Consider the following 27,909-nt stretch of genomic DNA (forward strand, 5'->3'; position numbering starts at 1 on the left):
GCAGGAGGCCAACCCAGACACTGAGCTTCATGACAGGGGTCAAAGGCAATGTTTTCTTCCCCAGAGAAATCCACTGCTGAATGGTTTAGCAGCAAGAGCAATACCTGGGGGACAGTTAAGTGGTGAGTGCTCCTGGGACCAACCCGCTGCAGGTGAAAAGGGGGGGGTGTCACCGATTTGGGGAACTGAGCTGAGCTGCACCCCCAGCCTGGGGCATCCTGGTGTGCCAGAGCCAGGGCATTAGAATATACCTGGTGCCATGGGCATCAAGGGACCATGGGCACAGCTGGGACAAGGCAGGGAGGAGGGGGAGAGTCAGCCGTACCCAAGCACAGTGCCAGCGGGTGAGCAGAGCCTGGTGTGACAGCCCTTTGGGGCTGGCCAAAGCACTGACCCCTTCCACAGCCATATTCACAGGTTGATGGTGGGCTTTAGGGGCACCCACATCCCCATCTGCAGTGGCACGAGGTGGCCATGCCCTCTGCAGGGCAGCAGGGGAGGGTGGGCTGGCATCCCCCAAGCAAATTGTGACTGGAAAGGGCAAAAGTGTTTGAAGGTTTTTATAGCTCACTCCCAAGCAGAGAAATGAGGTTCACGCTGGGAGTGTGGAAGTACAGGTCCCTCCAGTCCATGTGGGCTTCAGAAACGAGGAGAAAACAGCTTGCAAGCTGCCTTGGGGGCACAGCCCCAGTCCCCCATGAGGTGTCCCTGGCCACAAAGTCAGGTCACAGCGTGCCACGTGGGCATCTCCATCTCACTCAGCCTCCTGGCCAGCTGCTGCTCCCCCGAGACAGGTTTGGGGAGCAGGTGTGTCCCTTCCCCTGGGGCAGCTGTCCCCTCCTCAGGGGCACAGCTGTCCTCTTCCTCTTCCTTCTCCTCTTCCTCACTCCACGGGCAGAGAAAGCAGCAGGGGAAGGCTTTGCAGGAGGATGGCAGCAGCTTCCTCAGCCCGGCAGGGAGCCCATACACCTGGCTGGCTTCGCTCCTCTCTCCACAGGGGTGGCGATCGCTTGCCCCAGCTTTCCGCAGTGCCAGGTTGGAGAGCAGCCCTCGCTCCTCCAGGGTTCCTGCAACCAGGATGGTGGGCAGTGAGATGGGAGCCCCTTCCTCCAGCTGCACCCTCCCAGACCACAGCAGGCCCAGGACCCCCAGCAGGGCTGCCTGGAGGAAGAGCCGGTGGTTCAGGGACGGTCCCATGGCCAGATCCAGCCCTCAGAGCACGGGCTCACGCAGGCAAGCTGTGGCATCCCCTCACCTGAGACCGTGTTCTCCAGGAAAAACGACAGGAAGCCAGTTAAGAAGACAGGCACCATGAGCAGCGAGAGGAAGAGGAGGTCCAGGGGCACCCAGCCTGCAGGAACAGTGCCAGAATCACCCAGGATGTTCCAGCCCAGCAGCAGGGAAGGGGCAGGAGCTGCTGTGGCATATCCAGGGGTTGGAGAGGAAGCTGCCTGCTGCCACGATCCACCCCAGCCTCCCAGGACATCGGAGATATGTGGTCACCAAACCACGGGGCCCAAGGCTCTGCCTTGCCTAGGGAACGTCCCCACTACCTGTGGCCAGGTGAGCCGGAGCCGCGCCAAGCCACCGTGGCACCAGCAGTGCCATGAACATGGCGAAGCCAACGATGAAGATGTTCCTCCCAGAGTCGATGTCCGCGTACTGGAAGTAGGAGATCCCCGTGCCCACGGCCACGGCATAGGTGACGCAGAGCACCCCCCCTGCAAGGGGCAGGAGTCAGGCATCGCTGGGCAGGTTGCGGGTACCGCAGTGCAGGGGAAAGGCAGGGTACCCACCATGAACTGCCAGCGGGATGCGGGTGAGGAGCCCTGCCAACCTCGGGGACATGCCCAGCACCACGCACACCAGCGCACTTACTTGCACCGAGGGGCGAGAACCAGTCTGGCAGAAAGGAGGATGGGAAAGTGAGGATGGGGAGCATCACCCCCCAACTCTGTCCCCCCATGTAGTACCATACAGACCTGCCTTTCCCAGCGCTGGCTCAGTGACAGTCTAGGTGCTACAGGTCCCCCCCACCTCCTGCTTCATTGCCTCCCCATCCCTTGCCGACCTTCCTCCCCCACCCTGGGCATACCTGCGTGAGGCCGGTGGTGCAGGCGTTGCCAATGCTGGCGGCTGTACCCCCCGGGGTGCCCAGCAGCCCTGCCAGGAGGCTGCCCAGCCCTTCCATGCAGAGCCCCCGGTTGCAGGCATGGGGGGGCAGCCGGGGTGCTCGCAGCAGCCTCCCACACAGCACGTAGCAGCCCACCGAGTTCATGCTGCAACCGATGGCCATGGCGATGCCCACTGCCAGCGCCCGGGGGGTGAGCAGCGGCCATCCCCACTCGCCTGCAGCGGAGGGAGAAGGGACGGGTGATAGAGGCCCTGGACGAAGGTGGATGGCCATATCCAGCACTGCAGCCCCCCACCTGCGTAGGGGATGTGGAGCCAAGGGGCATGGAAAGTGTTGTTGGCCCAGGACAGCTGCGCCACGGCCAGGTCCAGCGATTCCCAGGGGATGTGGAGATGGCTGAGGATGGCACAGACAATGCAGACACCAGCAAATGGGAATAGTACCTGCAAGGCAGCAAGGTGAACCTCAGCGGGGAATTCCCCCGCCCCAGTCAGCACCCTGCTTGCTGTACCCCAAACAATAGGCCCTTGTCCTGTCGCCTCTCCCAAGGAGCTATGCCACATCTCCCTTTAACCCCACAGGGAGCATCCCAGGCTCTGCTGCTCCAACACCCTTGAGCACAGGTCCCCTGAGCTCCCGCAGCAGCACCCACACCCCAGGACCTGCACTGTGACTTCCCCCTGCCTCTGTTCCCAGCACCCAGCTCTGCTCCAGGGCCACTGGGTCCCACCTAACCCTGCACCAAAGAGCCAGGCTTGGAGAGAAGCCTGGGCAGACAAGCCACAGTACCGAGAACATGCGCAGAGTGGGGACAGACATCTCTGCAGAGTCCCCCTGAGCCTGCGGCCAGGCACAGAAGGGCAGGCGGCAGGACCCCAGGTGCTGGGAGAAGGTGACAGCAAGGAGCATGAGCCTAGGAGAGGGAGCACAGGTCACCACACAGCATCACGGCAATGGGGTCCCAAATATGTGCTGTGCACCATGGGGATGCACAGTTCCTGTCCCCATGGCAAAGGGAAGCCCTTCGGGCTGCACACTGGCGTGATCCTGGGGCTCACGTACAGCAGCGCTACCCCCCAGTTAGTGGAGCAGAAGAAAGCAGCCTCCTTGTATGCAGACAGCCCAATGATGGAGAGGCTGGGGGCCAGGACCATGGGCCCGCAGTGCCGGGCTGCCCACCCACACACGCCAGACACTCCCAGCGCCAGCTGAACCAGCCCAGAGACCAGCACAGCTCCAGAGACCTGCAGGAGGAAAGGATGAGACCCATGGGGCAGGGTACACAGAGAGCCGCCCAACATCCCCCCTTGGCCACACTCCCACCTGCCCCAATAGTATCACTCATTCCCTGTGCTCCAACGCTGCTCCGCTCATCCCGAGGCCAGGGGAACATAGGCACCGATGTGCACCACGACCCCCATTGCCTTTGCACATCCCCTTGTCTCCCCCCTATTCATGGCAATCCCCAGGAAGGCAGGGAAAGGGGCTGGGGGGTGCAGGTAGTGACTGGGATGCAGGTAGAGCAGGAGGATGGGGACCCCCAGCCCAGTGCAGGAGCACCCACCTCTTGCAGTGAGGCAGCCCGGCTCCCTGCAACGGCACAGTGTGGTGCAGGGCACGTGCTGGCCATGGCTGTGCCTGGAAGGGAATTTCGGAGGGATGTGATGCACATGGATGCTGGGATCCTGGAGCTGGGTCCAAGAACATGCAGTGCAGGCACTGCTGGCTGGAGGAGGGCCAGCATACCAGCATCCCCATAAGCCCTGACCCGGGGGAGGAGGCCCCAGACAAATTACAATCTTGTGGTGGGGTCCCAGATGCTTTGAGTAGGGTGCACCCTCACCAGCGGAGCCAGCAGGCCGACCCCTTGCTACCCCTCATCCCTACCCAGCGCACCAGGCACCTCATCACCGCCATTCCCCTGGCACCAGCACGGCCCGGGCCCCACGGGACGCAGGCTCCAGGGCTGTGCTCACCGTTCCTGTCCACGCTGGCACTGAGGGACAGGTGGGAACTCAGCACCATGGCAGGGACCAGGTACTCGAAGGATGGGATTTGAACCAGCGGCAGCCTGCGGAAGGGGACAGCAAGGGCATGTTAGAAAGGAAAGAGGGGACAGGGCTGCTCCCAAAGCCCTGGCTGCAGGAGTGAGAGATGGGAAGCGGAAGAGGTAGGAACCCCAAAGTGGCAGGAACGCACCCCACATCCCAAATGTGCCCTAGCAAATCCCAAGCAGCAGCACATGGGACATGCGTGGAGGTCAGGGGCTTTGCCAAAGCACATGCCCAGCCCCTGCGTGGGGCGTGGGCAACACAGGCACCAGACAGTCTGGAGGAGTTGCGTGTGATGCTGGAGCAAGGCAGCGAGGAGCTAGGGGAAAGCACAGCAGTTTTGCTGGAGGGACATGTGAGAGAGGAGGATGCAGTGATGGCAGGGAGGGGACAGCTGTACAGAGATACCAGGCAAGGCGTTGCTGCAGAAAACCCAGTCCTTGTGCCCTTCCCACCTCCAGCAAAGCCTGTCCTCCCCCAGCCTAGGAGGGGGCAGAAACATGCCCTCCTGTGGTGTCACCCTCCTTCTGGTGATGGCTGCGTCCTGGTCACCCCCCTTGCTCACCGGCTCCCCAGGGTCGTCTGCAGCACTGTGGAGATGCCGCAGGCAAAGAGGCTGCGTGCCAGCAGTTCGCTGGTGGCCTGGGCGTGGGACGGCTCCTCAGGCAGGGTGGGCAGGAGGAGGAGGTGGAAGATGCAGAGCAAGGAGACCTGCACAGCCAAGTGCTGTATGGGGAAGAGGGTTGATGGTCACGACTCCCTGTGGCATCTGGAGCTGCAGCCCCCTGTGCCCAGCACCCCTGGGTAGATGCATGCTCACTGACACACCCCCGGCAGTGCCCACCACTGCCCAGCCATCCTGCCCACTCCCCTCGCAGCACACCCTGGCCAGAGCCTCAAGCACCCTTTGCCTCGCGGGATGCAGCCCCTGCCCTGACACCTGTGAGGACCCCAGCCCTCTCCCCATCACACCATCTCTCCGCCTGCTCACCATGGTCCCCCTTACCTGAAGGGCTAAGCAACAGCTCAGCATCCAGGAGCACATCTTCTGTGGAGAACAGGATGTGAGCACGGGGCTCCCAGCATCAGGCGCTCCGCAGTGGCCCCCATTCATGCTGCTGCCTCCCCACACTGGTCCCAGTTCACAGTGCAGAGAGGGTGGGCAGGCTCCCACTCCCCCAAAGGGCTCCTCACAGCCCACAGACAGCTGAACTTCCACCTTCTGCAGGAGCTGCCCCAGGGTTAGCCATTAACTTGAGTTGGTGAGTAACCTGCCCTTGCGGCCAGGAATGCAAGTGTCACTCTGGGTTGTCACCACAAGGGCCAGGTGACAGCTACCCATGGCCAGGACACCACACACTGTTACAGTGCCAACTGCCCACAGCCCAGGTCCCATCTCTGCCCCCAGTGGTACACAGGGCAGGGACTGGGTGGGCCACAGCACAGACGCCTCTTTCTTCATGTGCTTGGAGCATCCCCACAAGCAGCATCCTCCAGCTCCAGCGTGCCCTGCCCATGCTTGTTTCTCTCCAGCACAGCATCCCTCTGCCCTCCTGCTCCAGCCCTTCCTCACCATCAGGCCCAGAAGAGCCCATTAAAAGCCATACCGCGCCCCCGACCCCCCACCAGGTCCTGCCATTCCCTTCTGTGGGCACTATGCCCACACCAGGAGGGTCTCTGATGGGGTTCTACCACATCCCCCATGCTCTTAGGGGGAGGGCACTGAATCCTGCCATTGGACAAGGCTGCCGGGAACAAGAACTGCCCGCTTGGCTCAGAAGGCGGGGATGGCACAGGCAGGGGATGCTCATATTTTTGTCACAGGGCAGAGGTGGCTGTGCCAGCGACCACGACGGCGACCCTGCCAAGCCCTTGGTGCTCAGGGCTCACTCATTAACTGGACAGACTTTGGAGAGCAAAGAGCAGTGGAGACCATGCATTCCCTGCATTCCCAAGGATGGGGAACCTCCTCTCTCCCACTGCCCCTGCCTTCCTCAGGCACCAGACCCAACGTCTCTCCTGTCCCCTGTCACCAAAGAGCCTGGTCCCTCCCCTTGAGCCCTGCAGGACAGGCCTCACTGCTCCTGGGCTCACTTGCCAGCACCTAGGATCTGCCCTGGCCCAGAGAGCAAGCACAGCTGCATCGATGGGGCTCTGCAGTGGGGTAGCCATGCTGCCAGCATGGAGCAGCTCAGCAGGACAAGGCAGATGCACAGCAAGAACTACTTTTATTGGAAGAGATTTGCATCTACAAAAGAGTGAAAAACAGGTGTAAAATCCACAGTAGAAAGAAAGGGCATGATGAGCTGGGCTGGTCAGCAAGACAAGGTGCCTTCTCCCCGCCCCAAGGAGCAGTCAGGCACTGTTCGCTGACAGCCACAGAGAGCTGGGGTTTGGGATGGGGTCACAGAGCACCCCAGTTTTAAAGCACCCAAAACACACAGGATAAGGAAGCTCAGCCTTAACCAAACCTCACCACCTCCAAGCCCAGCAGGGCACAACTTTTCCCTGGGGCACAGTCACATTGGGATCTCTTCTTGGCATGACCCTTGCACCTCCTGAGAAGTGGCCTGGCAGCCCCTAAGTGGAAATGCTGCTATGGCCAGCCAGCTTGGGCTGCTTGCTCTCCCCTCCTACCTCCTCTCCCCTTGCCCAGGAACCCTACCTCCTCCTGGAGCACCCCACCCCCCCACCGGGTTCACTACCCCAGCCCCTCCGCCCTGCACACACAGCCCAGCATCCTACATCCCACACACCACACCTACGCAGCACTACCAAAGGCCACCACTCGATGTAGGAAGAGGTACAATAGGCCCTTGCCCTAGCACCCCAGTCCAAGGACACACCACTTCTACCCTCCAGCTAGTAAGCTCCCACCGCAGCACCCCAACAGCAAGCCAACTCTGCCCCAACCTGTCCCAGCAGCCCCCAAAGTGAAGGTCACCCCTGTCCTGGGTGGGGGGACACAAATGCTGGTTTGGAAATAACGCAGGGGCCTCCAGCCCCGCGCAGCCCCAGGGATCAGGGGTCCCAGAAGTGCAAGGAAGTGAGTTGTGCCACACTAGGAGGGAAGGGGAAAGGGGCTGCTACCCCACGCTCCTAGCTGGGAAAAATGAAGCTCTTGATTCTGCTGAGATCCATGGCAGTGTGCAAGGAGCACTGCCTCAGCCCCAGGGGGTCCAGCCAGTCCTTGCGGTTGGGGGCTGCATCCCATGTGGGGCCCACACCAGCTGAGCAGGCATGGCAGTGGAGTGCCGGAGGAACTGGGAGCACACCGAGTCCGAAGGGGCCAGGCTGGCCAGGGGCAGTACGGTTAGACCTCTCACAGGTGGTGGGTACTCTCCGGAAGGGGCCTTGTGGGGGGGTCCTGTGTTGGGCTAGATCAGGGACCTTCAGGTAAGACAAAGCCGTCATCATGCTGCCCCACAGGTAGAGCGCACTCGCTGTGACACCCCCGCGACTCAGCTCCTCGGTTGTCTCGTTCTCCCCTAGGCAACGGGTACAGCTGGCTGGAGAGACGTCAGGCAGCTCGGGCTGGGGCTGGTCAGGGGCTGGGGCTGGCTGGGCATCCAGCTGGCAGCTACCCTCCTCGGGGAACAGCGCAGGCCGGGGGGCTGCAGGGCTGAGGCTCCTCATGCACATGGACCGGTGTACCACAGTGACGGAGGCGAAGACAGCAGCGAAGCCAGTCAGGTACACCACACCCAGGAGGCAGGCCAGCTGCAGAGAAGCCGATGGTTAGCCCTGAGCCCCCAGCAGCCCCCCACAGCCAGCCGTGACCCAGCATGGCCGCACATCAACCCAGCAGCCGTGACGGCAAATGGCATGCCCAGCACCGGGGCTGTACGCAGGGGAGCAGGCAGCCACACTGCTAACAGCAGGTGGCACACAGCCTGTTCAAAGCAGGGCCTCAATACCACAAACCAAAGTGCCCCAGCTAAAACCTAACAGTCCCTGTTTAAATCCCCAGCCAGCAGCCAGTTCCCTCCATGCCACCACCATGATCTTGCACCATGACTTGTGGGGCTGCAGTCCAGCACAGGGCACAGACTAACCCAGCACTAGGCTGCAGTGCTGCAGGCAGCACAGCTACAAATCAGCATCTTCTAGCTTCTGATAGCTTCCCTTTTCAACAGGGAATAAACCAAGCTGCTGCTCCCAGTGGAAAAGAGGGTCCTACTCCAAACCCATGGCCTGCTGGGCCCCATGTTCTTGCAAACAGCTGCTACCCCATGCCCTTACCTTCACCACTTGCTGGTAGAACTGGCCCAGCACATGCTGCCACACAGACTGCTCCATGAGGACACACAAATCTGTGTAGGTGAACCAGCCACGCCACATGCCCTGCTTTTCTGCCACACTGCAGGAAAAAAGGGAACAGTGGACGTGGCATGGACCTTCTCCATCAAAAGAGCTTCAGCCCAGGCAGGCTTGGGGAAGACCCTGCTCAACATCTACGGAAGGGAGTTGCAGAGCGAAGGCTCATGGGTACCCCAACCTCTTATTTCACTACAGCAGGGCTAGCTCTGAGCAGGGGCAGAGCCAGGGATGCAGGGTGGACGAAAGGCTCACCCCCACCCCACACACGTACCGTCCTTCCAGCCAGCTCAGCACTTCAAACAGCTCCCGGGGGTCTGTGTAGAGACTCCAGTCCTGTGGGGACAGCAGTGAAAGGTCAGCACAGTCAGGGCAGGCCATCCAGCACCCAGGCACATCCTTCTCCACTCCTTCATGGGTGTACGTCAGGGAAAAGCAGAAATCCAGACTCCCCTTAACACCTCCTTTCCCCCTCTCTGTGAAATAGTTGGCAGCAGTGACAGCCCCACTTACAATGGCACTCAGGAAGTTCATCTCCAGTGTGTTCATGGTCTGGACATCCACCTTTCCTGCTGCTCCCCACTCATCGTTGAACACCTCCTCTTCCTCACCCTCATCATACAGGTACTTACTAGCAACCATCTAAAAGCAGCACAAAGAACAAGATCTCAGTCCCCCCCACACTCCTCCAGGCCTCCCTCCAACACAGTGACGCCCCCCAGCCCACACCGCTCACCATGGAGATCAGGAACAGGTCTGAAGATGAGATCTGCTGGAGGTATTCGGGGTTCCGGTGCCGAAGTCTCTCAATGTAAACCAGTGCCAGCATCATGGAGCAGGGCGAGATGCAAGCTTCTCTGTGGGACAAGGCAAGAGCCAACCCGAAGGTTATTTGCGTGCTATAAACATCTCAGTCACCACATCACAATTTGGCTGCTCCCTCCCCACGTAGGTAGTGGGGAGGTTTAGTAAATAGGCAGTTAAATAGGTCCCAGCCTTGCCAGCTCTGCGCCAGCTGTCCTGAGCTGCAGCAAGAGAAAGGGCAGGGGATGCAGGATGCAGAACAGAAAGCCCAGGCTCCTGCTCCCGAGCGCAGCTCCAAACTGGGCAGCCCTGCCTGCAGCCAGGCGCACTGCAAGGGCTTAGCTGCTGAGAGCAGAGGCAGGATTCAGACCTGGCTGCTCAGTGAGCTGCAGACCCAGCTAGTACAGATTCTCAGTAACAAGAGCACACCTGCAACCCAGAGAGCAGAGCCAACCTGAAGCGGGTCTGGCTGTGTCAGGAAGCCACTGTGCCTGCTGGCGTTGTCACTCAGCCCCAGTTCCTCTTTGACAGTAATCAGGCCTAAGCACAAAGCCAGTGCTGGCCCAGAGGACAGCAGTGAGTCATAGGTGAGACCAGAGCTCCTTGTTCTGACACGGGACATGAAGGGACAGGTTTTGCTTCTTACCGAGATACATGAGACACGTATTTCTTCTGGAGTCTGCGAATAGGGCTGGGAGCCACTTTCTGCAGCAACTCCACAGCAATATCTAGGACAGAAAAGCAGCAAAAGGGGTTAGCCCCATATGGCACAGCCCACCCCCACCCTTCCCTTTTTCCCCCACAAGCCCATTGAGTCTTGGTGCTTGCACAGCCCCTCAAATTTAAATTAAACTATGAAGGTAGGACAGGCCTTATCAGAAGTCAGAGATGCGGGAGGAACAAACAAATAGGCAGGACAGCCAGACCAAAGCAGGAAGAGGATGTGAGTGTCCAAGGCCCAGCAGGAGTGCCAGATCCAGATTAGCGTGTTTGCGTCACGGGGCGTTACCAGCAGTCAGCAGCACAGAGAGGCTAACACCCTCCCCTCACTCCGCAAGACCTCAGGCAGCCCTTTCAGAGGCTTTCTAGCACCTTATGTCCACATCAGGTCTTCCCAGTACTTTGCTCCCCTCCAACCAGCATCCTCCTCCTCCTCCAGAGCTGGTCAGCACTGACCCAGCTTCCTCCCCACCACAGCCCTAATGCCCCTAAGATGATGATGGACAACATACTCATGTGAACAAGAGCCTGAAAGCACTAACAAGGCGTGGAAGCAGCAATACAGTTATACTGCAGCTCCTCATCTCAGCCCATTTCCCTGCCACGTGCAGACATGCTTCAGCATTCAAGCACTGAAAAGGCCAGAGACTGACGGATGCTGGCAGATGGCTTCAGCAGCTCCCATCTCACTTCTCAATGTGATAGGACCAGCTGGGCGCATCCCAAACAGCACTACAGTCTGCTGCTTGGCAAGAAGTGTTTGACATGCAACTCTAGCTCCATTTTGCTGCTGAGCCCTTGGCTGACAGCATCAAGAGCAGAGCTCATCCCAGTAGCCTCGCATTTCCAGCTTCCAGAGGAAGCACCACCACACAACCTCTTCCCTCCATATCCCTCCTTTCCAGGGCTCTCCAGCAACTAAGAGAATGGCTGCAGTCCCACAGGAATTATTTGCCTGACAGCAGCCACCTAGCTCGAAAACACATTGCTCTAAGGAACCTCCCCAGGTCATTCAAGCCACACCATTGCTAGGATCCACAGGCAGGCAGGCAGACACAGCTCCAGCCACCCCATCAGCAGCTCCCAGCTTCTTGCACTGCTGCTGCTCTCTCTGCCCTGCTTGGCCACCCTTGTGCTAAGCAGGGACACAGACTGATGGATGGAAAGTATATGAGATCCCCCCCAGGCCTTGTCCCAACACCAAACCTAATCCTTCAGCCCACAAATCCAACCCATGACGCGTCCTGCCCTAGAGGACCCAGAGAGCAGCTGATCGCTGTCCCCATGTTACAGCCACGGCATGCTGAGGGTAGTTATGGTTCTTCCTTTCCAGAAGGAACAAATTCACTTTTCAACCTCCTTCTTCTCAGCCAGCCCCTCACTGCCTCCTGCAACTGCCTCCCAACACCAAAGACCTTTTCCAGCTCCTCCTGCTACTCTGGACTCTCCCCACAATTGCCTCTATCTCATCTGAAAAGCAGTGCCATAAACTCGCCATGTAGCAACAGCACAGCTATACCAGGACAGACGTGATAGCCCCAGGTCCCATTTTTTGACAGTGGCTGATAGCAGCTAGCAAAGGAAGGCTGTAAGAGCAGATAAGTTCGCAGTGATATTCTCGGTCTGTCGCTCCTGCCCCCACCTGCTGGAGCTGAGGCATTTCCTGGGTGTGAGGCAGTCTTTATAGTTAATAGCCCTCAACAGAGTCTTCTTCCATGAATGTGCCCTTTGAATTTTCAACACTGGTAGCGTCTTGTGGAACAGTCCCCTCTCGCACCCGGGTGTGACATCAGCCCCAAAGACAAGCCATGTGCCTCCCTCGCACCACCCGTGTCAGAACTCGTGACTCCCAGCAACACCCAGGCAGCTGGCTGCCCTGCCTGGCGCCGCTCCATCACCACGTGCCCAGCATCCCCCTCCTTGCTGAGGTACATCACAGGCAGCCTCTTGGCGACTTCAGTCCATTTCCCCAAAACTATCACAAAAGTTTTGAATGCAAGCACGCCTCCCCATCCGCTCAATGTCCCCTGCAAGCTGTGTGAACGTGCAGCTAATGGAACCACTAATGTGACCCCACTATGAAGGCCCTCCAGCAAACCACTGCTTGCCCTTGACGGCTCCTCTCTGCGGTCACCAGCACCAGCTCCTCAGCCTCAACCCAGCTGCAGCCTTCTGTTCCCCCAAAACACTGCCGAATCAACAGGAAAAACAGAATGTGATCCAGACAAACACACAGCAGGAACTTGTCCCCTTGGTGCTCACAACTAGAAGTTAAACAAACTCCCTACTACCTTGCAGAGAACAAGAAGTTGTCCAAGACACCTCTCATCAGGGACAGGGACACAGCCTTCACTGCCAAGGAATTCACAAGCAACCTAAAGGAACTTTACCAACCAGCAAGGTACTAAAAATGCAGCAGTAGGACCAAAAGGGCAATAAAACAGAGAGCAGGAGCCATGAGGCTCTGGCACCCTGCCCGCTGTGCTGCACGCAGCGAGGAAGGCTGGGCAGGGGTGGGATTTGGCACTGAGGAGGGAGCGGGTGACTTGTTGGTCTCAGCCCCTGGGCTACTTCCAACCCCCTTGACTCAGCATTCCCATCTGGGGACACTCAGCAACGCACCTGCCACAGGGCTGGAGAGATTATCCAGGCTGCACTCTTTGTCCCAGCCATAATAGAGTCGCTTCCGCACCCTCTCGCTCAGCTGCTGGTGCCTCGGCAGGAACTGCAGGCAGACAGAGGGAATGTGAGAAAAGCCCTGAGCACTCCCCATACTGGGCTCTCCACCTCAATCCATCTCAGGGGTACGACGGGGGCGGCAGGGCCCCCACGAGCTCAGCCAGGGGCCCGGGTTGCGGTCACATGGGGGTCTTCGGGGCCAGGGTTTAAGGAGAGAACGCCCCAGAAGCCTGAGGAGGTGCGAGGCTGGGGACAGGTTGGGCCGGGGACACCGGGCACCACCAGGGGTGCCCCGGGTGGACACTCACCGTGAACTCCTGGAAACCGCTGAGGGAGAAGGCGCCCTCCTCGTCCATCAGCAGCCCGTCCAGCTCCATGCCGCCCGCCCCCAGGGCAGGGGCTGCTGGGTCCCCTCCGGGGGTGCCGGGCCGGCTCCTAAGCCGGGTCCCAGGTGCCCTCCGGTGGCCGACGGGTGCTGGGCCCCCTCCCAGGCCGTAGGGCGGGTCCCTTCCGGGGTGCCGGGCCGCTCCAAGGCCAAAGCAGGATCCAGTGACCGGAGCGAAGGCCACAAAACCCCTACTAGGCCGAATCCTGCCGCCCGCCTTCCTCTTCCGGTGCAGGGGGCGTGGCCTGAGACGCACCTGCGCAGAGCACCCCGCCGCTCCCGCCCCCTAGCGCATGCGCGGTTGGTCCCCCTCCGCCGCGGGGCGGGCTGCGCATGCGCGCGGCGCCAGCGGTCGCCGGTCCCTGTCAGGCGGTGCCGCCCGCCCGGGCCGGTGCAGCGCGCGCTGCTCCCCCCCCCACCCCCGCCGGCGGTGACAGCGGCCCCTCCCTTCCCCCCGCCCTCCCCTCCCGCAGCCATGGCGAGCGGCCGGGCCGAGGAGGCAGCGGCGGCGGCGGCCGAAGAGGAGGAGGAGGAGGCGGCAGCGGCGGCGGCGGCACGGCTGGCGGCGGCGCTGCGGCAGCGGCTGCGGGGCTGGGAGGCGGCGCTGGCGGCGGCGCAGCGGCTGCTGGTGTGGGAGAGGCCGCTGCACAGCCTGGTCACCGCCGCCGCGCTCGGCGGGGCCCTCTGGTGAGCTGGGGCGGGGGGGGGACCGGGGGAGGACCGGGGCGGGGGCCGGGCGAGCAGCGGGGCCTGCCCCGCCGAGGCCGCGCAGGCTGGGCTGGCGGCTCCGGCAGCAGCCGCGCGGCTGTGGGGGTGCTGCTCGTCCAGCCCTTGGCGGTGTGGCGGTGCCGTGTGGCCTCTGGTGAGCCTTCGGGGTTGATGGCGATGCCCTCTGGGGTGCCTGTGGTCTGTTTTTCTGCAGCAAAGCTGATGGCAGCTGCACCCCGTAACGCCGTGGGATGTTCTTAGCCAGGAGTAGCAGTGCTGTTTTCATCCGACAAGCATAAACAGGCCCCTCCCTGAGGGGAGAAAGTGCCAAGAGCTTGGGCAGGATTTGCCCTGCGATAATAAAATGCAGCTGGGCCCAACTGGAGGCTCGCCCAGGCACGTTTCTGGTTAATTTTTGCATCCGTGCTTTATCGGTTCGCTTCACCCTGTAATCGTGGTCAGTAAGCCCCATAGCCTCCTGCAGCGGCAGGCTGCCGAGTGGAGTTTTATTTATGCCCTTCTGCTTGTTAATCTTTTTCTGGAGGGTGCTGATTTTTAGCGCGAAGGCCGAGGCCACTCAGTTGGGGCGCCTGTATTCCCTGCCTTCCCTTCTCCTCTGCCTCTCAGACAGGGCAGCAACGCGAGGAGCCAGGAGTGTGAGTGGCAGAGCCCAGCTGTGGATGGGAATGAAAAACATCCTGTTTGTTTGTATAAACAGTGAGTCAGTTTTGCTGGCAAAAACGTTCTTAGCCAGTGGCTTTCCCAGCAGAAAAGGTCAAAACTGTCTGGGGAAAGACTTAAATGTTGGTTGCAGATGAAATAGGAAGGGACAGACTCTGAAGTCAGAGAAGGGGAAAGTATGTGACCAAACAGCCTTTGAAGTCGCGCTGAGGAGGCTGCTTACGTTCTGCTCCCTCATCCATGTGATTATCAGAGGCGTACATGGTAGCTGGGTACTTAAATGGTTTTGGACTCCACTACCAGCTGGAAGGGTCTGAATACAGAGTGTTGAAGTTAGTGGGAGGGGGAGAGGCATGCCATGAGATGGCAGGGGTGGTAGACAATGATGGCTAACGGACTGCACGTAAAAAGGTCGAGATGAACAAAGAGTGCCTGGAATATGGGACAGCAGAGAGAGATTTAAATATCACGGAGAGGGAGGAATTATTTACGGTCCCATGGAGGATTCAGCCAGCATCCTTCAACTGCAATCCATAAATGAGCCGGAATAGGAGGAAATTCTTCCAGAGCTGACGTGTTAAGCTACAGAATTGTTGTCCCATAAGAACAGATAAAAACGTTGTTGTTTAGGTCATTACAGGTCCTGTAAGCCCTTGGAGAGCATGCGGCTTTCATTCTGTGCTGCCCAGTGAGACAGATCTCTCTTCTAAGTCCTCTGCCCCTGTCTGTGGCTTGGCGGGGAGCACAGCCCTTCCCTGCACTGCACGGCAAGATGCTCTCTGACTCTGATCAGTTTGGTGCATTTGAGATTAGTTATTGGCAAATACTTGCTGAAGAGCAGCAAGGTAAAATAGTGGAGCGGCTCTTCCTTTCTGGGAAGGAGTTTTCATTAAAGGAGAGAGGGTGAATGCATTTTTCCGGCAGTTGTTTCTGGAGAGACTTAAAAAGAGCTCCTCTGAGCTGGAGGGAAGTGCTGATGCTCTTGTTTGGAGTGAAGGAGGAATGCAGACAGCCATTGCTGGCACAAGCGCCACCCTGGGGCCTTTGCTGTTGAATCTATATGGAGTGGGGAGATAAACTCTTTGATGGTGGGATTGCACATCTACGTGTGAGTAGTACTGTGTGAGCTGGCGTTTGGCTCAAGCCAATGTGTTGTTGAGGGATATGAAAGGTTTTGTGATAGAGTTAAGTGAGCAACTAAACCATTTAAGTGCTAGGCTCTGATTAAACAGGGGAGAGGTTTGTAATAGAAGAATAAGCATCTACAAGCAGGTGCAGAATGTATTTTGGTGCTACTTGTGGGTGATACTGGACCTTGTGATGACAAATGGGACATAAGTTTTCAGCAAACAGGCTGATTCTCAACCAGTTTTCTGCTACAGCAATCTGTATTTACATTATCTAGAGCCTCCGCTGTGAGGATTCGGAGGGACTTGTACTCACACAAGGGAGCGTTAGCGTTGTTTTACAATTGAAGGAGGAGCTCAGGAGCAGGGGAGGAGAGTGCTGGGAGATGACAGGTAGTCAGCTGTCTGCTGGTGGGCAAAGGCGCCCTTTGAGAATGTGCTGTGGAAGGGGTGGGTGTCTGTGGAGTACAGTGCTTGCTGCAGTGGCCGGTAGCAGTCGGATGTTTCTGCTTTGCTGTACACTGAGCCGTACCTGTTTGCTCATCAAGAGCAGTAACTTGCTGCCTTTTTCCTGCCTAACAATTTCTCATTTGATTTCTAGGTTGTTTTCCTCCACCTCCCTGAGACCCCTCTTTCTCCTCAGCATGTCCCTTCTTGTCATCCTCTTGCTGGAGAGGTGGAAGCCCAGGTTCCTGTTTGATTTCTCAGGTATGTGATGAGCAGCACTGTAGCTAGTGACACAGTTCTAGTGTTACCAGTTGCTGGGCTATGGCCACAGCTGGTCCTTTCCTGGCTGTCTCATAGGTCATTGAAGCCCTGTTCTTACTGTAACTGCAGGATTTGGTACTGGTGCTGCCTCTTGCCTACTTGTGTCAGAGTATTAGGATGTATCCTAATACTCTGGGCATGGGGAGAATTGCTCCCAGTGCTGAGAAGTTCTGGGAGTAGCTAATTTTGAGAGTGAAGTGACTAAGGGGGCCCAGCTAGCTTGTTAGGGAAGCTGGTGGTAGGGATGATGCAGTGTTTCTGCTGTGTCCTTTCTCTCCTGCAAATGTTGTGGCAAAAAGATCATTCCCGGTCTGAGCATATATGGCCAGCTGAGCTGGGGGAAGGAAACAGGGGGGGTTGAAGTGTATTGGTTTTACTTAAGTGCAGTGTGGGCTTATGTCCTGAAAGAGGCAGAGCAGATGAGAGCCACTTCTCCTTGCAGCAGGTAGCAGAGTGGATGATGAGGTCTGACAGCAGGGGCAGTTAGTGTATTGTACCTGTACTGAACAGCATCTGGTCTCCAGCTAATCGGTGAGTCTGATCACTTGGCTTATCTTTCCCATTTATTGAAGGGTCTTTGCCAACATTAGACACAAAAGCAACAAGAGGAATAGCCTCATACCGATTATAGGCGTGGATTGGTTGCTGTCTGCTTTGAGTGCCTCCTTCATTGGAGTTTATTAAATGACTGGACCCAGACCTGCCTACTGCATCTACTGCTGCTGTTCAAAGGCAGCTTGGGGCCCTCCATCCCTGCCCCCCTACTCTAGGGAGAGTTTCTGAATGAAAGCCCCTCTATATGTCTGTTTGTAAGGTGCCCTTTATTTGACCTAAAAGGATACTGACTTAAAGGGTACTTTCACAGAAGTCCTGATAAGATTAGATATGTTTCAGCTGTAGTCTTGAAACTGTTTGCTTTGTGTGGTTCAGGTAACTAGGCAGCCAAACTGGACTGGCCAATTTAATTTCCTGCTTATTCATATTGTTTTTTTAAGGGAATAGTTTAAAGCCAACCCAAAACATCTCACTTGAAACATGTCCAGGAACGCAAAAGCCTGGTGTCCAATACAGAATGGTGTCATTGACGCGGGTGGGGGTAGAATCGCTCCAGCAAGTACCAGGCCTGTAAAGTTGTGTTATCACAGAAGAAATAGGAAATCCATACTGAAATAAATTTATATGATGCAGAGCAGTGAGGAATAAAAAAAAAAAAAAAAAAAAAGAAGAAAACCAAAACAACACAACAGGGGTTAGGCTAATCCTGTGTTATCAGCTCTGCAGTGCACATCCTACTGAGCCTCTCCTCAGTGGTGTTCTTCCCCATATTTTACTCTTTGCTGCTTTTCTGCTGCTGACAGCAAAGAACAGGGACACCTTTCTGATGTGCCTGGTTAGGTCACAAACCTGATTTCAACATGGTCCACTAGACTCTGTTTCCTCAGCCTTCTCAAGGAAAGAGCAGTGCTCTGCGTTCCTGAGGGGCCTCCTGTTGAACTGGCACTGCTGAATACTTAGGGGTTCTTGTGTGGCTCTTGCTTCCTGCTGAAGCAGAGCTGCAGCTTTGTGGCTTTCCTCCTCAGTGCTTCATGTAAGCCTTTCCTGGAGATTTTGGAAGTAGGTCAGTACCACACCTTCAAGAGTCAGTTGGTATATACACAAACCTCAACTTGTGGCAGTTCTGTATGTCTCGGCTGACTGCTTATAACATCACTTCTGAAGGAATGCTAAAACCTCAGCGTGTATTTTGCAGTTACTCACACACTGTGATCAGGGACACACTACCAGCAGCGAGATGCACAACCTTTTTTAGGTCCTGTCAGAGGGGACTGCATATTTTCAGCTCCCACGCAGGGTATTTTCTCCATATGTAACCGCCTCTATGTGGGGGTCCACTTAAATATTGTTTAAGGACTTAGGAAGCAGCTCCACTTCCTCCTGAAATGGGTATCAAGTAGGGATGTTTTTTGTACCATTGTGTGGCAGCTGTGTTTTGGTCAGTGTAGGAGAGTGTAGCATGGAAAAGCTTTAGCAAAGCCTGCATTGCAACTGAATGCTGGTACTCCTTAAAAAGGGCCCCTGCTTTCTAGCTAAAGTTTACACACAGATGAAGAATGCCTCTTGGGGAAGTGTTGAAAACCTGTAAGAGCCAAGGAATCCATCAGCGATAGTTTGTCAGTACCAACATGTAACCTAAACTCTTGCGTGGCTGACTGGTCTCCCAGAAGAGTCTGGTGTATATCAAGTGGGTTGTATTAATCCACAATCCGGTGTGAAAAGCCGACAGCAAGATTTCAGCCGGTTATTGATGATCTGAGGCCAGCTGTGGGTGTCCTGCTTGCTGACTTAGTTGTACTAGTGCTAGACAGTATTGCAGCACAGGTTGGAGTTAAGCCTTACCTAAGTGAACATGTCCTGTCAGAAATGCTCTAGGATTTTTGTGGTTGGTCTGTTCCTCCAACTGGTGTAAGACTCCAGTGCTTTGGGATGGACAGCAGGCAGACTACTTTACTACAGGAAGCAAGATACTGTTGATTTTAAAGACAGCTTGTGTTTTGCCAGAGAGGTGAAATCACATGAACACTCTGCAGCCTGCTGAAACGTTCTGCAGCTCCCCAAAGTGTCTCTGAAACCTTCAGTAGCAACTGAGAATGGTTTCACTCCCTCTGCTGGCATATTTTGGATGGCTTGGATTACTGCAGCCAGTTGGAGAGGAGTGGGGTTCCTGTGCCATCCCACTTACTGTGGTGCTGGCACATCTGTCCAGCAGAGTATGGCGAGCATCCCACCACCTCGTTTGGTAGCTGGTACAACCAATATAGCCAGCCATCACAGACAGGCCAGTGCCAAATGTAATTTATTTGGTGATACAGTGCCGGTAATAGATGAGGTTTTGAGATATAGCTGGCTTTCTGTGTGCTGTGATTAAGCAGCTTTAGGTTCCTGAGGGCAATAACAAAATACAGCAATGGTGGTTGTGCGAGAGAAGCAGCTGCCCCATGGGGGTGGACCTGCATCCATAATATTCACTTTGCACCCCAAGCTGCCTTTGTGAGCAGCGCTTGCCAGCTGCCCCAGCTTCTGTGCCGAACAGTCGTGGGCAGAGGAGTGGATGGGCAGCCCAGAATGAAGGCAGTTGACTCCTCTTGTCAGGCCCGATTACTGGAAATCTGGGTCACGCTCTCAAAGAATTGCCTCCTCCCCTGGGCGGATGGCCTCCTGCTCCACTGCACTGTGCGAGGGGGTTGGTGCAGTGCCTGCAGCGGTAGGAGGAGTTTGACGTACTCGGCCCAAAGTCCTCTGTCTTGGGAGAACAGTGGCAAAGCTGCTACAAGCAGTTGCTCTCTTCTGCGGCTTGAACTGGAGTCTGAAGTCTCACTGGGTGTCGGCAGTGATGAATGTTCACCTCTTCTGTGCGCTTCCCTGGGGGAGTCGTTGCCACTCTTGGACTTGCCTCTGGCTGGTGTCTCCGGGGAGAGTTCAAACCCCTTTTTGCTCATGTTGCGTTTTTAAGCCCATTTCCATCAAGTAGTCTGGACTTTGAACATAAACTCCGTACCTTTATTTTAGTCCTGTTTATGTGGTGACGTGCAGTGTGGGGGATAGGGTCCCAGTGATTTTCAGAACCTCTTGGACAGCCGGAATGAAGTTTGCTGTTGGCCAGACATCATCAAAGATGTATCTGTCCCTACCAGCTTCAGGACATTAGGCTGACAGGTAGAGGAGGGTAGACCTCAAGGGGCCTTTACAGCATGATCAAGGCATGTTAAACACAGAAGACTTATAAAGACTATGTTGCTGCAAGATCTTTGATTGAGCCCTGTACATCCCCAGACACTAGTCAACTAGCCAGGACACCCAAATCCATGGGCAGCCAGGCTCATGAGTTCCAGTTGTCATAGAAATATTTGGGGTTTCTTTCCTCTGTGTATCTGAAGGCAGGGCGTAATCATATGTGACCTCTGCCATTGAAACACCGCTCCTTCCTTCAGTGCTGCATGGAGTAAGTCCCTGTTTGATCATCACTGGGTTGGGTGCAGAGGGGAATGGGAGAAGCTTTTCCTTGCTCTTATCCAGACTGCCAGACCTTAGGAGTGTAGTTATATCTGTGCCTGGCACAAAGGGCTGTCAGGGGACACAAGAGAGCCCTAAAATTAGATAATTATACGCAAGATGGCTATTTGTTACTTAATTCCGTGGGAAAGGGTAGAGACAGCAGGGAGATCTCCAGCACTGGTACACAGCACCCTGCCAGGGACTGTGATCTGGGCTGGTCAGTGGGAAATGCAGCTCAGACCTGCTAGTGCCATGTTGAGCTCTGAGGTGGGAGCTGAAGCTTTGCCCAGCTCAGGGGCTGTGCTGGCAGCCCTCTGTGAATGACAGGGGCTAGGCAGCTGCCCTGGGGATGGCGCTGCCCAGACGTGTGGGACACCAGGGCAAGCTGTACAATCCCTGCAGCGGAGACCCCAGATGCTAGTGGCAGGGTGCACCTTGGACACGAGTGTCATGCCACATGTTTGTCAACACAGGTTGCAAGGTGTGCTGGAGCACCCTGAGAGCAGTGCTCTGGCTGCTCTGAGTCTCCAGGCATGCTTCACTGAAGCCTGCACAGCTCAAACTCCAAACCAGTTATTCCTGCTTGCATGAGAGCATGAAGAAGGTCCCCAGGTGCATCCCTAGCTAAGGATGATACATCTCCAGCTCTGCTCTGTTCGAGTGGTAAAAATGTCAGGTTGTGTTTTTCACTTGACTGACTAATATGCTGTATTCTCTCTACAGCACAGCCATCAGAGGAGCCAGGAGGGGAGAGGTAAGCTCACTGATGTGTTCCTTGGTGAGAGGGGAGAGTGGGCAAGCCTCAAGTTAGTGTGGTGATCTCACCTGCCCTTTTTGCTGTTGTCGATAGACTGCATGGCTCCTGCTGTGAAACATTGGTAATAGTTTCTCCTGCACTGGGAGCTGCTTATCAGCTCAGGAGCCACAGTTTGAGACTCTGGGGAAAGCTAATGTTCTTTCAGTAGCAATAAAGCTCAAGTGCTTCTGATGTTAGGAACTCTCGTGTTTCTTCCCCGGATCTATCCTGGACTATTTTAAGACTCCTCCAGAGAGAAGGAAATCCCCCAGACTGACTTTTGCAGGTCATACGTGCTGTTTGTGGTGGCGTAGTTTGCATCCTGTGCTTCGCCATGGTTATAGGTCTGAGCACCACACTCTGGCTACCTCGGACTTGGTGCCAGAGGAGGCCACGGACTAGTCGTACCTCCAGCGCTTCTGTCTGCGTGGCTTTGAGTAAACCGCTTTGCGTCTTGCTCCTGTGGCATAGGGCTGCTGTGGCATGGTGTCTGCTGCTGCTGCTTGGCTCAGGTGTCTCTTGGCTCTCTTCCTGATTAAAGGAAAAAAGTATCTCTAAATCAAGTGTCTTCCATAGTTCAGTCGAAGGTGCAGTCAGTATTGTCAAGCCTTTGGTAGGGATCTCCGCTTCCCAGTGCAGCTGTTCCCCCACCAACAAAACAGACCGTGTTCAAAGATTGTCTTCTTGCTCTTGTCTGTCTCTAGTGAGGGGGTGACTTCAGGGGCACAACCTCACCTGCTCAGTGTCCCTGAGCTGTGCCACTGTCTGGCAGAGAGCTGGGTCACCTTCAGGCTGTACCTGCAGGAACTGCTACAGTACAAGAGGCAAAATCCTGCCAAGGTAAGCTGGAGATACCTACTCTTCTGTGCAAGGGCTTTTCTTTCCATTGCTGGTGGCCTAAGAGATGGAAGAATGTCAAATCAATATTTTTACATTTGCTATCCCTGTTTAACATTTGCTGTTCATTCCTTTCAGACTTTGTGCCATGGGAAGCTTAAATAATGAGTAATTTGCTTCCAGTATTTGTAAACTGGAGCTGAACTTAACCCCTCCTGTGAATGGCTAGTTATACTTAGTTTTATTTCTTAGTGCGTAGAGGAAGTTCTTAGATTGGGACTGGGGAGAAAAAAGGGGAGCCTACAGTCTCTGCCCATTTCACAGGCTCCATTCAACCCTTTAAGCTGGTCCTACCTATTTTGCAGCTAGCCGAGTCCAAATGCAGCAGTGTTTCTGAGTGCATGGAAACTTGTCATAAAGCATGTTCTGATGGCTGTGACGTGTGTTGTTTGGAAAGGGTTTGTAGACAGGAGTTGCCTCAGCATCACAAAAAGTAGGACAGACCAGCCAGTAGGATTGTATCAGGCTTGCTGGGGTCCAGTGTGCCAAAAGGAGTGGGTTTCTATCACGGCTGATTACTCCTCTTCTGTTAAAACACTGTCCCAGCTGCAGGGAGTAGGAGACCAGGACCAAGATGCCCATAAAGCGTGAGTTCATTGGGAGCAGTGCCCTTAGAGGGCCCTAGCTTTTGTTGACCCTTTTGCTTATGAATGAAACTCTTCATTGCTGGATTTAGTAGATATTAGAACCCATGCCCTGGCTTGCAGGGTCTCTGTTCTCACTTCTCCCCCTCCCCAGGAAAATGCAGGACAAGCCCTCAGGGCTGTAACATTATACTTCCACTTCTTCCAGACTAGGAAGGTCCTGGTCTGGTGGAAGCATGGGTTCTGCTAATGCTTCTGCCAGCTGGTTTATTGCGTGGCAGTGGCACAGCATCCTGTGACTCTGTAACAGCTTCCTGTCTCTGTCAGGACAGTACGGACTTCTCTTAAAGTGCTGAGCTCTGCGGGAGAGATGTACTCTAAAATCGGAATTTGCAATATCTCATCCTAGCCTCAGGGAACATCATGTACTTCATCATGTACATTCATGTCCAATAAAGTTTTGATGAAATTTACTGGGGTCTTGGGTTACCTTGGTCTTCCCACGCTTGAACCTCTAATGCTTACAGCTTAACCCAACCAAGCTGTATGAGTTGTGATTGTCAGCATCTGAATGTACTCAGTGCAAAGCTGGTGTATTGACTTTGTTAGGAGCATCCCTCATTTTGCTCTAACAGGGTTTCCTGCACTGGTTGCATAGATGTATCTCTGCCTCTTGTCACTTCTGTTTGTTCCTCTCTCTTCCTTCAGTTCTGCATGAGTGTCTGTTCAGGCTGCCTGATTCTGGCTGTAGTTGGACACTATGTTCCAGGCATAATGATCTCCTACATCATTTGTGAGTATAAGCAGCTCTATTGTCTGACTTAAGCTGAAACATGACCTAACTGTGCTATTGATACGCTGGTAGAACCATATTCGTGGTTTTCTTGAGGGGATCTGTGCTAGATTATTAATCAATACAGGCAATGTGCTCCGGCAAGCCTCTTGCTTTAAGTGTGTGCATGCAGTACAACTGCAAAGTCAGGAGAGGGAGCCGTCGCTAAAACGTTGCTGCTTTCCTCTTCTACCCACGGCTGGGGCTGTACTGGTGAGGTCCCAGAGAAGCAGAAACCTGTAATCTCTCAGTTCCTAGAGTGGGCAAATCCATATCGAGAGAGTTGTTAAAGAAGCTGCATGTTTAGCAAATAAGACCTTTTTCACTGCATCGTGAGCCCCTGCTAACTCTTAAGACTGTTCAGGTGATCTGCTGCTAGCACAGCTACATAGGAGCTCTATGCTGCTACCCTTATAAAAGTTTGGTGATTTTTAGTTTTAATGACCTCATTTCAGGGCCTCTGTTGCATGTTGAGGCTGGGATACAGTGGTTGAAGAGGAGGGCTTACGCTTCATCTTACCATAAATCCGTATACTAACAGAGATCTGTTAGGAAAACCTGGTTAATCAAGCGGCTTTGGAGTGAGTAAGAATAGCCATGGATGAGGATTTTAGGCAGATTCAGATGGGAAAGCAAATGCCATTCAGCGGCGCTTTCCTTGATGCAGAGTTTCTTGCTGGTGCCCCATAAAGGGCTGGGTTGTGCTTGGTCTGTCTCTCACACTGCCCGCATCCTGTGTTTGCAGTGCTCAGCATTCTGCTCTGGCCTCTGGTGGTCTACCACGAGCTGATCCAGAGGATGTACACGCGTTTGGAGCCTGTCCTGATGAAACTGGACTACAGTATGAAGGCAGAGACGCTGCACCACAAGCATGAGAAGAAGAGTAAGGACACAACTTTGCTCTGACTTTTTCTGGTGCCGTACTCCCAGGGTGGAGCCCTAGCAAAGGGACAATGGGAGAACAGCTCTGCCAACACTGTGTGGTGAAAGGCTGTAGTGGAGCAGGGGAAACAGACTGAAACTTCAGGGGTTATGGGGAGAGCAACTGGGCAGGTGATCCTGGGAATAGCAAACGAGAGCAACAGATTACAGTTTTCTCTGGGAACCTTGGGTTTCTGGGAAACCTGTGCCATTTCACAGGGTAGTAGAAGTAGTGGGAAGGTGATGTATGAAGGCATAAAATTCCTTCGGTCTCATGTAAAGCTTTTCTTCTCTCTCTCACAGAGCGACAAGGGAAGAGTGAGCCTGCAGCAGGTGATGAGCCAACAGCAGAGACAGAGAGTGAGAGTGAGGCAGAGCTGTCGGGCTTCTCCCCAGTGGTAAGAGCACAAAGAGCTGTGCAGGAACCAGTCCCTCCTCTCTGGTCTAAGCTTGAGAGCCAGGGGGTAGTCTGAGTACAGCCGCGTTGATAACGAACAGCAGAGCAACAAGTTACTTTTTTGCAGAATCCCGAGGGGAGAAGGGTATTAGTTTGATGAAGGCCATTGTCTCCAACATGGGTGTTGAGAATTCAATGCCACAGGGCTGGTGATGCAGTAGCAGGACAGAGCGAGCCATGCTCCAGCCTCCTGCTGACTTGTGGAATTGCTTTGATGGTTACGCTTCATGCTCAGAGAATGTGAGTGTCTCCTAAAGAAATCAACCATCCTGCTGTAATGTGCAGAGGCTCCTCACCACTGGTAAAGGGAGATGAGCAGTACTGGTGTCTCTTACATAGTTCCCTGCTCTCAGTCAGACTGGGTGGGACCTTTCTGTATGTGCACCACAGAAACGGACCATATGTCTTCCTTTACAGGAGCTCTGAGCATGTAGCTGGGCTGTGAGATGGGAAGCTTCAGCTTCCAAAGGAATGCAGATACTTGAACTGCTGCTGCTTGGGCCCAGCTTCACTGGGCCCAGCATGAATGCAAAAGGGAAGGGGTGTTTTGCTCCTTGGTGATCCCAGGAGAGGAAGAATGATCAAAGCCTTCTGAGACTCCTACAGGCTGATCCCATCTTGTGCTGGCTCTTTTGGGTTCTTCACTGAGGGCAGGCAAAGCATCAGGTAGTGAATTATTGCAGGAAAGCCAGTGAGCTGAGGCTGTCCTTCCCTGGCAGTGCAGTGAGCACTTTGCCCAGCCCCCTCCTGCTTTCATACTGTCCCTGTGCAGAGTGTCTCCAGCAAAGGACTTCTGCCTGGAAGCTCTGGTTTGTGCGGAGGTGCCCGTAGGCAGCACTGGTAGTCAGACACTCAGGTATTTGTCCCTCTGCCTTCATCCCGTGCAGGTGGATGTGAAAAAGACTGCCTTGGCACTGTCAATCACAGATTCTGAGCTCTCTGATGAGGAGGCTTCCATCCTGGAGAGTGGGGGCTTTTCTGTCTCAAGGGCTACCACCCCACAGCTGACGGATGTTTCTGAAGGTACGTGATGGGACACTTCACTGCCTTCCTCAGCCTGAGTGTTTTGTCCCAGAAGAACTGTCTCTCCAAACACAGGGAGAGAACTTAGTTAATTGCAGGGGGGAAGAGCATTAAAAGGAGGAAGCAGTAATAGCAGTGCAGCGTGCCCTGGCTTCAGAGCTGATCATGAGGTCGTCCTGAGTGGACATCTGCCTCTGATTACTGCCCCACAAGACAATGTTCTCTTGTTACTCCAGCAAGGAAGCAAGGCCATCCACAAAGTCCCACAGAAATAATGGCATGGTATAGTCACGCGCCCATATATGTGATGCTGGGTGAAACAGGTCGGACACCCCACCCTGTCAGACTTACAAGCTCAGAGGAAGGCTGGTTAGTGGTGAGGAATGTGAGGGTAATCACTCGGATGTGGTCACCTGAGTGTCTGGGGAGGAACAGGCAGGTGACGTGCTGTAAGCACAATTTCCCTGACCCTGCGGGTTTTAGTGGAGGGCTCTAGAGGCAGAGAGCGTGAGCTGGAGAAGGAGGTCCTCTCTGAGCACAGAGCACATAGGACAGGATGAGAAAAGGGACACTCCACATGAGTCATGCCACTGGGAGAAGGGAATAACTGCAGACCCCTTCCTGCTGCGTTCCCAGAGCTGGGACGATGCCCAAAAGTGAGCCCTGGTGTGTCAGCTGGGGGGAGGTGGGTGGGAGGTGTCAGTGCCCTGGGTCGAAGTGAGGGGACCTGCGCCTTACTGCTGGTGCCTTTCAGACCTGGATCAGCAGAGCCTGCACAGCGAGCCGGAGGAGTCGTTTTCCAAGGACCTGGCAGAGTTTCCCTCCGTGGAAGAATATCATTCCAGAGACCTGGGACCACAGAGCGATGAAGACGTGTTTGGTGTGCCTCTGGGTCCTGAGCTTGCCCACGCTGCCCGTGAGCTGGACTCAGCAGAGAAGGAGGCCGTGGACTCTGACCTCTCCATCCTTCGCCTCGCGTCTCCTCTCCATTTTGTAAATACGCACTTCAATGGGAGCGGGCAAGCGGCCGGAGGCAACGTGGAGCCAAAGACTGTCCCTGCCCCAGGCCTGGGCATCTGCATTGACACGCTGAGCGAGGAGATCGTCACCACTGCCATTACCACAGCAGTGCAGAACACCCTCTCTGCCCTGCTGCGGTCCTCGGAGGCCAGCGAGGGGCCCTCCCTCTCCGAGTTCCTGCCCACTGAGCCCGAAGAGAAACTGAGCTTCCAAGCACAGCTGTCAGAGACCGAAGTGGTGGAGACAGAGACAGCAGCTTCACCGGAGGATGAGGAGGAAGCAGATGACTTTGAGCTACTGGATCAGGGGGAGCTGGAGCAAATGGATGTAGAGCTGGGGCTCGGAGAGGAGCAGGAGGCACAAGAGTCTCCTGCCGCTCCGGCTCCCCCCTCTCCCACACTTGCTGAGCTGCCAAAGCAAGGAGATGAGGAGGAGGCAGTGATGACAGCAGCATCTATGTCTTAGGTCTTCTTCATGCGCCCCCTTTTCCTCCATCGTCACTGGAAAGAAGGAAGAACTCACACGGTGAACGTGCAGTGGGTTTTTAGGTGTTTGTGTTGACTGGGACGGAAATGCGTCAGTGTTAATGTGCTGTGTCTGGAATAATGAATCCTTTCCATCCTTCTAGAGCCCGGCCTTTGCTGGCTGAGCGGGAGACGCCCCTGCCATGCGGCTGGGGAGGAGCCAGCTCCTAGAAGCCTTATGCCACAATCGAAACACCAACCCCAGCAAACGCTTCCTAGTAATGGTGCGGTATTTTGGTCTGTCTTCTGTTTGTCTTTTGTTTTGCACGCCGAGTACTGAGCTAGCTGTAGCTGCTGCTAATACCCACATCCCCAGTAGGACATATGCAATCTTATTTTATTGGGTTTTTAAATGGCTAAAAGTGTAAATAATTTTAACTTTCATTGGTTTCGTTTGGGGGGAGGAATGGGGTGCACAGTCAAACGTG

General features: G+C 55.2%; 3 protein-coding genes across 3 annotated transcripts; 1 reads left to right on the top strand and 2 right to left on the bottom strand.

Annotated features, from left to right (window-relative positions):
• Positions 1-720: 720 nt before the first annotated feature.
• SLC23A3 (solute carrier family 23 member 3) lies at positions 721-5,311 on the bottom strand. Its single transcript, XM_059820530.1, has 12 exons — positions 5,192-5,311; positions 4,751-4,911; positions 4,111-4,205; positions 3,699-3,772; positions 3,197-3,378; positions 2,924-3,047; positions 2,430-2,577; positions 2,096-2,349; positions 1,797-1,902; positions 1,554-1,721; positions 1,256-1,351; positions 721-1,067 (listed from the first exon to the last, which is right to left on the bottom strand). Exons 1-12 carry the CDS (start codon positions 5,297-5,299, stop codon positions 721-723), a joined length of 1,863 nt encoding a protein of 620 aa, XP_059676513.1. The 5' UTR covers positions 5,300-5,311.
• Positions 5,312-6,893: 1,582 nt separating this feature from the next.
• On the bottom strand, positions 6,894-13,146 carry CNPPD1 (cyclin Pas1/PHO80 domain containing 1). Its single transcript, XM_059820481.1, has 8 exons — positions 13,014-13,146; positions 12,649-12,751; positions 9,953-10,034; positions 9,239-9,359; positions 9,016-9,144; positions 8,777-8,838; positions 8,428-8,545; positions 6,894-7,905 (listed from the first exon to the last, which is right to left on the bottom strand). Exons 1-8 carry the CDS (start codon positions 13,080-13,082, stop codon positions 7,285-7,287), a joined length of 1,305 nt encoding a protein of 434 aa, XP_059676464.1. The 5' UTR covers positions 13,083-13,146; the 3' UTR covers positions 6,894-7,284.
• A 419-nt stretch (positions 13,147-13,565) lies between these two features.
• On the top strand, positions 13,566-27,875 carry RETREG2 (reticulophagy regulator family member 2). Its single transcript, XM_059820483.1, has 9 exons — positions 13,566-13,777; positions 16,208-16,314; positions 21,151-21,181; positions 21,928-22,063; positions 23,413-23,497; positions 24,282-24,419; positions 24,761-24,855; positions 25,802-25,937; positions 26,692-27,875. Exons 1-9 carry the CDS (start codon positions 13,566-13,568, stop codon positions 27,420-27,422), a joined length of 1,671 nt encoding a protein of 556 aa, XP_059676466.1. The 3' UTR covers positions 27,423-27,875.
• The last annotated feature ends 34 nt before the right edge of the window (positions 27,876-27,909 follow it).

This window comes from Gavia stellata, chromosome 8 (assembly GCF_030936135.1).
Source record: "Gavia stellata isolate bGavSte3 chromosome 8, bGavSte3.hap2, whole genome shotgun sequence".
NCBI lineage: Eukaryota > Metazoa > Chordata > Aves > Gaviiformes > Gaviidae > Gavia > Gavia stellata.

Excerpts from the sequence above, each read along its gene's own strand:
- CNPPD1 (XM_059820481.1), bottom strand. The coding sequence starts at position 13,082 with ATGGAGCTGGACGGGCTGCTGATGGACGAGGAGGGCGCCTTCTCCCTC. Across the intron at positions 12,752-13,013 it reads GCGGTTTCCAGGAGTTCACG|TTCCTGCCGAGGCACCAGCA; the intron begins GTGAGTGTCCAC and ends GTCTGCCTGCAG. Across the intron at positions 10,035-12,648 it reads TCTCTCCAGCCCTGTGGCAG|ATATTGCTGTGGAGTTGCTG; the intron begins GTGCGTTGCTGA and ends TTTCTGTCCTAG.
- RETREG2 (XM_059820483.1), top strand. The coding sequence starts at position 13,566 with ATGGCGAGCGGCCGGGCCGAGGAGGCAGCGGCGGCGGCGGCCGAAGAG. Across the intron at positions 13,778-16,207 it reads GCGCTCGGCGGGGCCCTCTG|GTTGTTTTCCTCCACCTCCC; the intron begins GTGAGCTGGGGC and ends TTTGATTTCTAG. Across the intron at positions 22,064-23,412 it reads AGAGGCAAAATCCTGCCAAG|TTCTGCATGAGTGTCTGTTC; the intron begins GTAAGCTGGAGA and ends CTCTTCCTTCAG.
- SLC23A3 (XM_059820530.1), bottom strand. The coding sequence starts at position 5,299 with ATGAATGGGGGCCACTGCGGAGCGCCTGATGCTGGGAGCCCCGTGCTC. Across the intron at positions 3,048-3,196 it reads AACTGGGGGGTAGCGCTGCT|GCTCATGCTCCTTGCTGTCA; the intron begins GTACGTGAGCCC and ends TCCCTCTCCTAG. Across the intron at positions 2,350-2,429 it reads GCTCCACATCCCCTACGCAG|GCGAGTGGGGATGGCCGCTG; the intron begins GTGGGGGGCTGC and ends CCTCCGCTGCAG.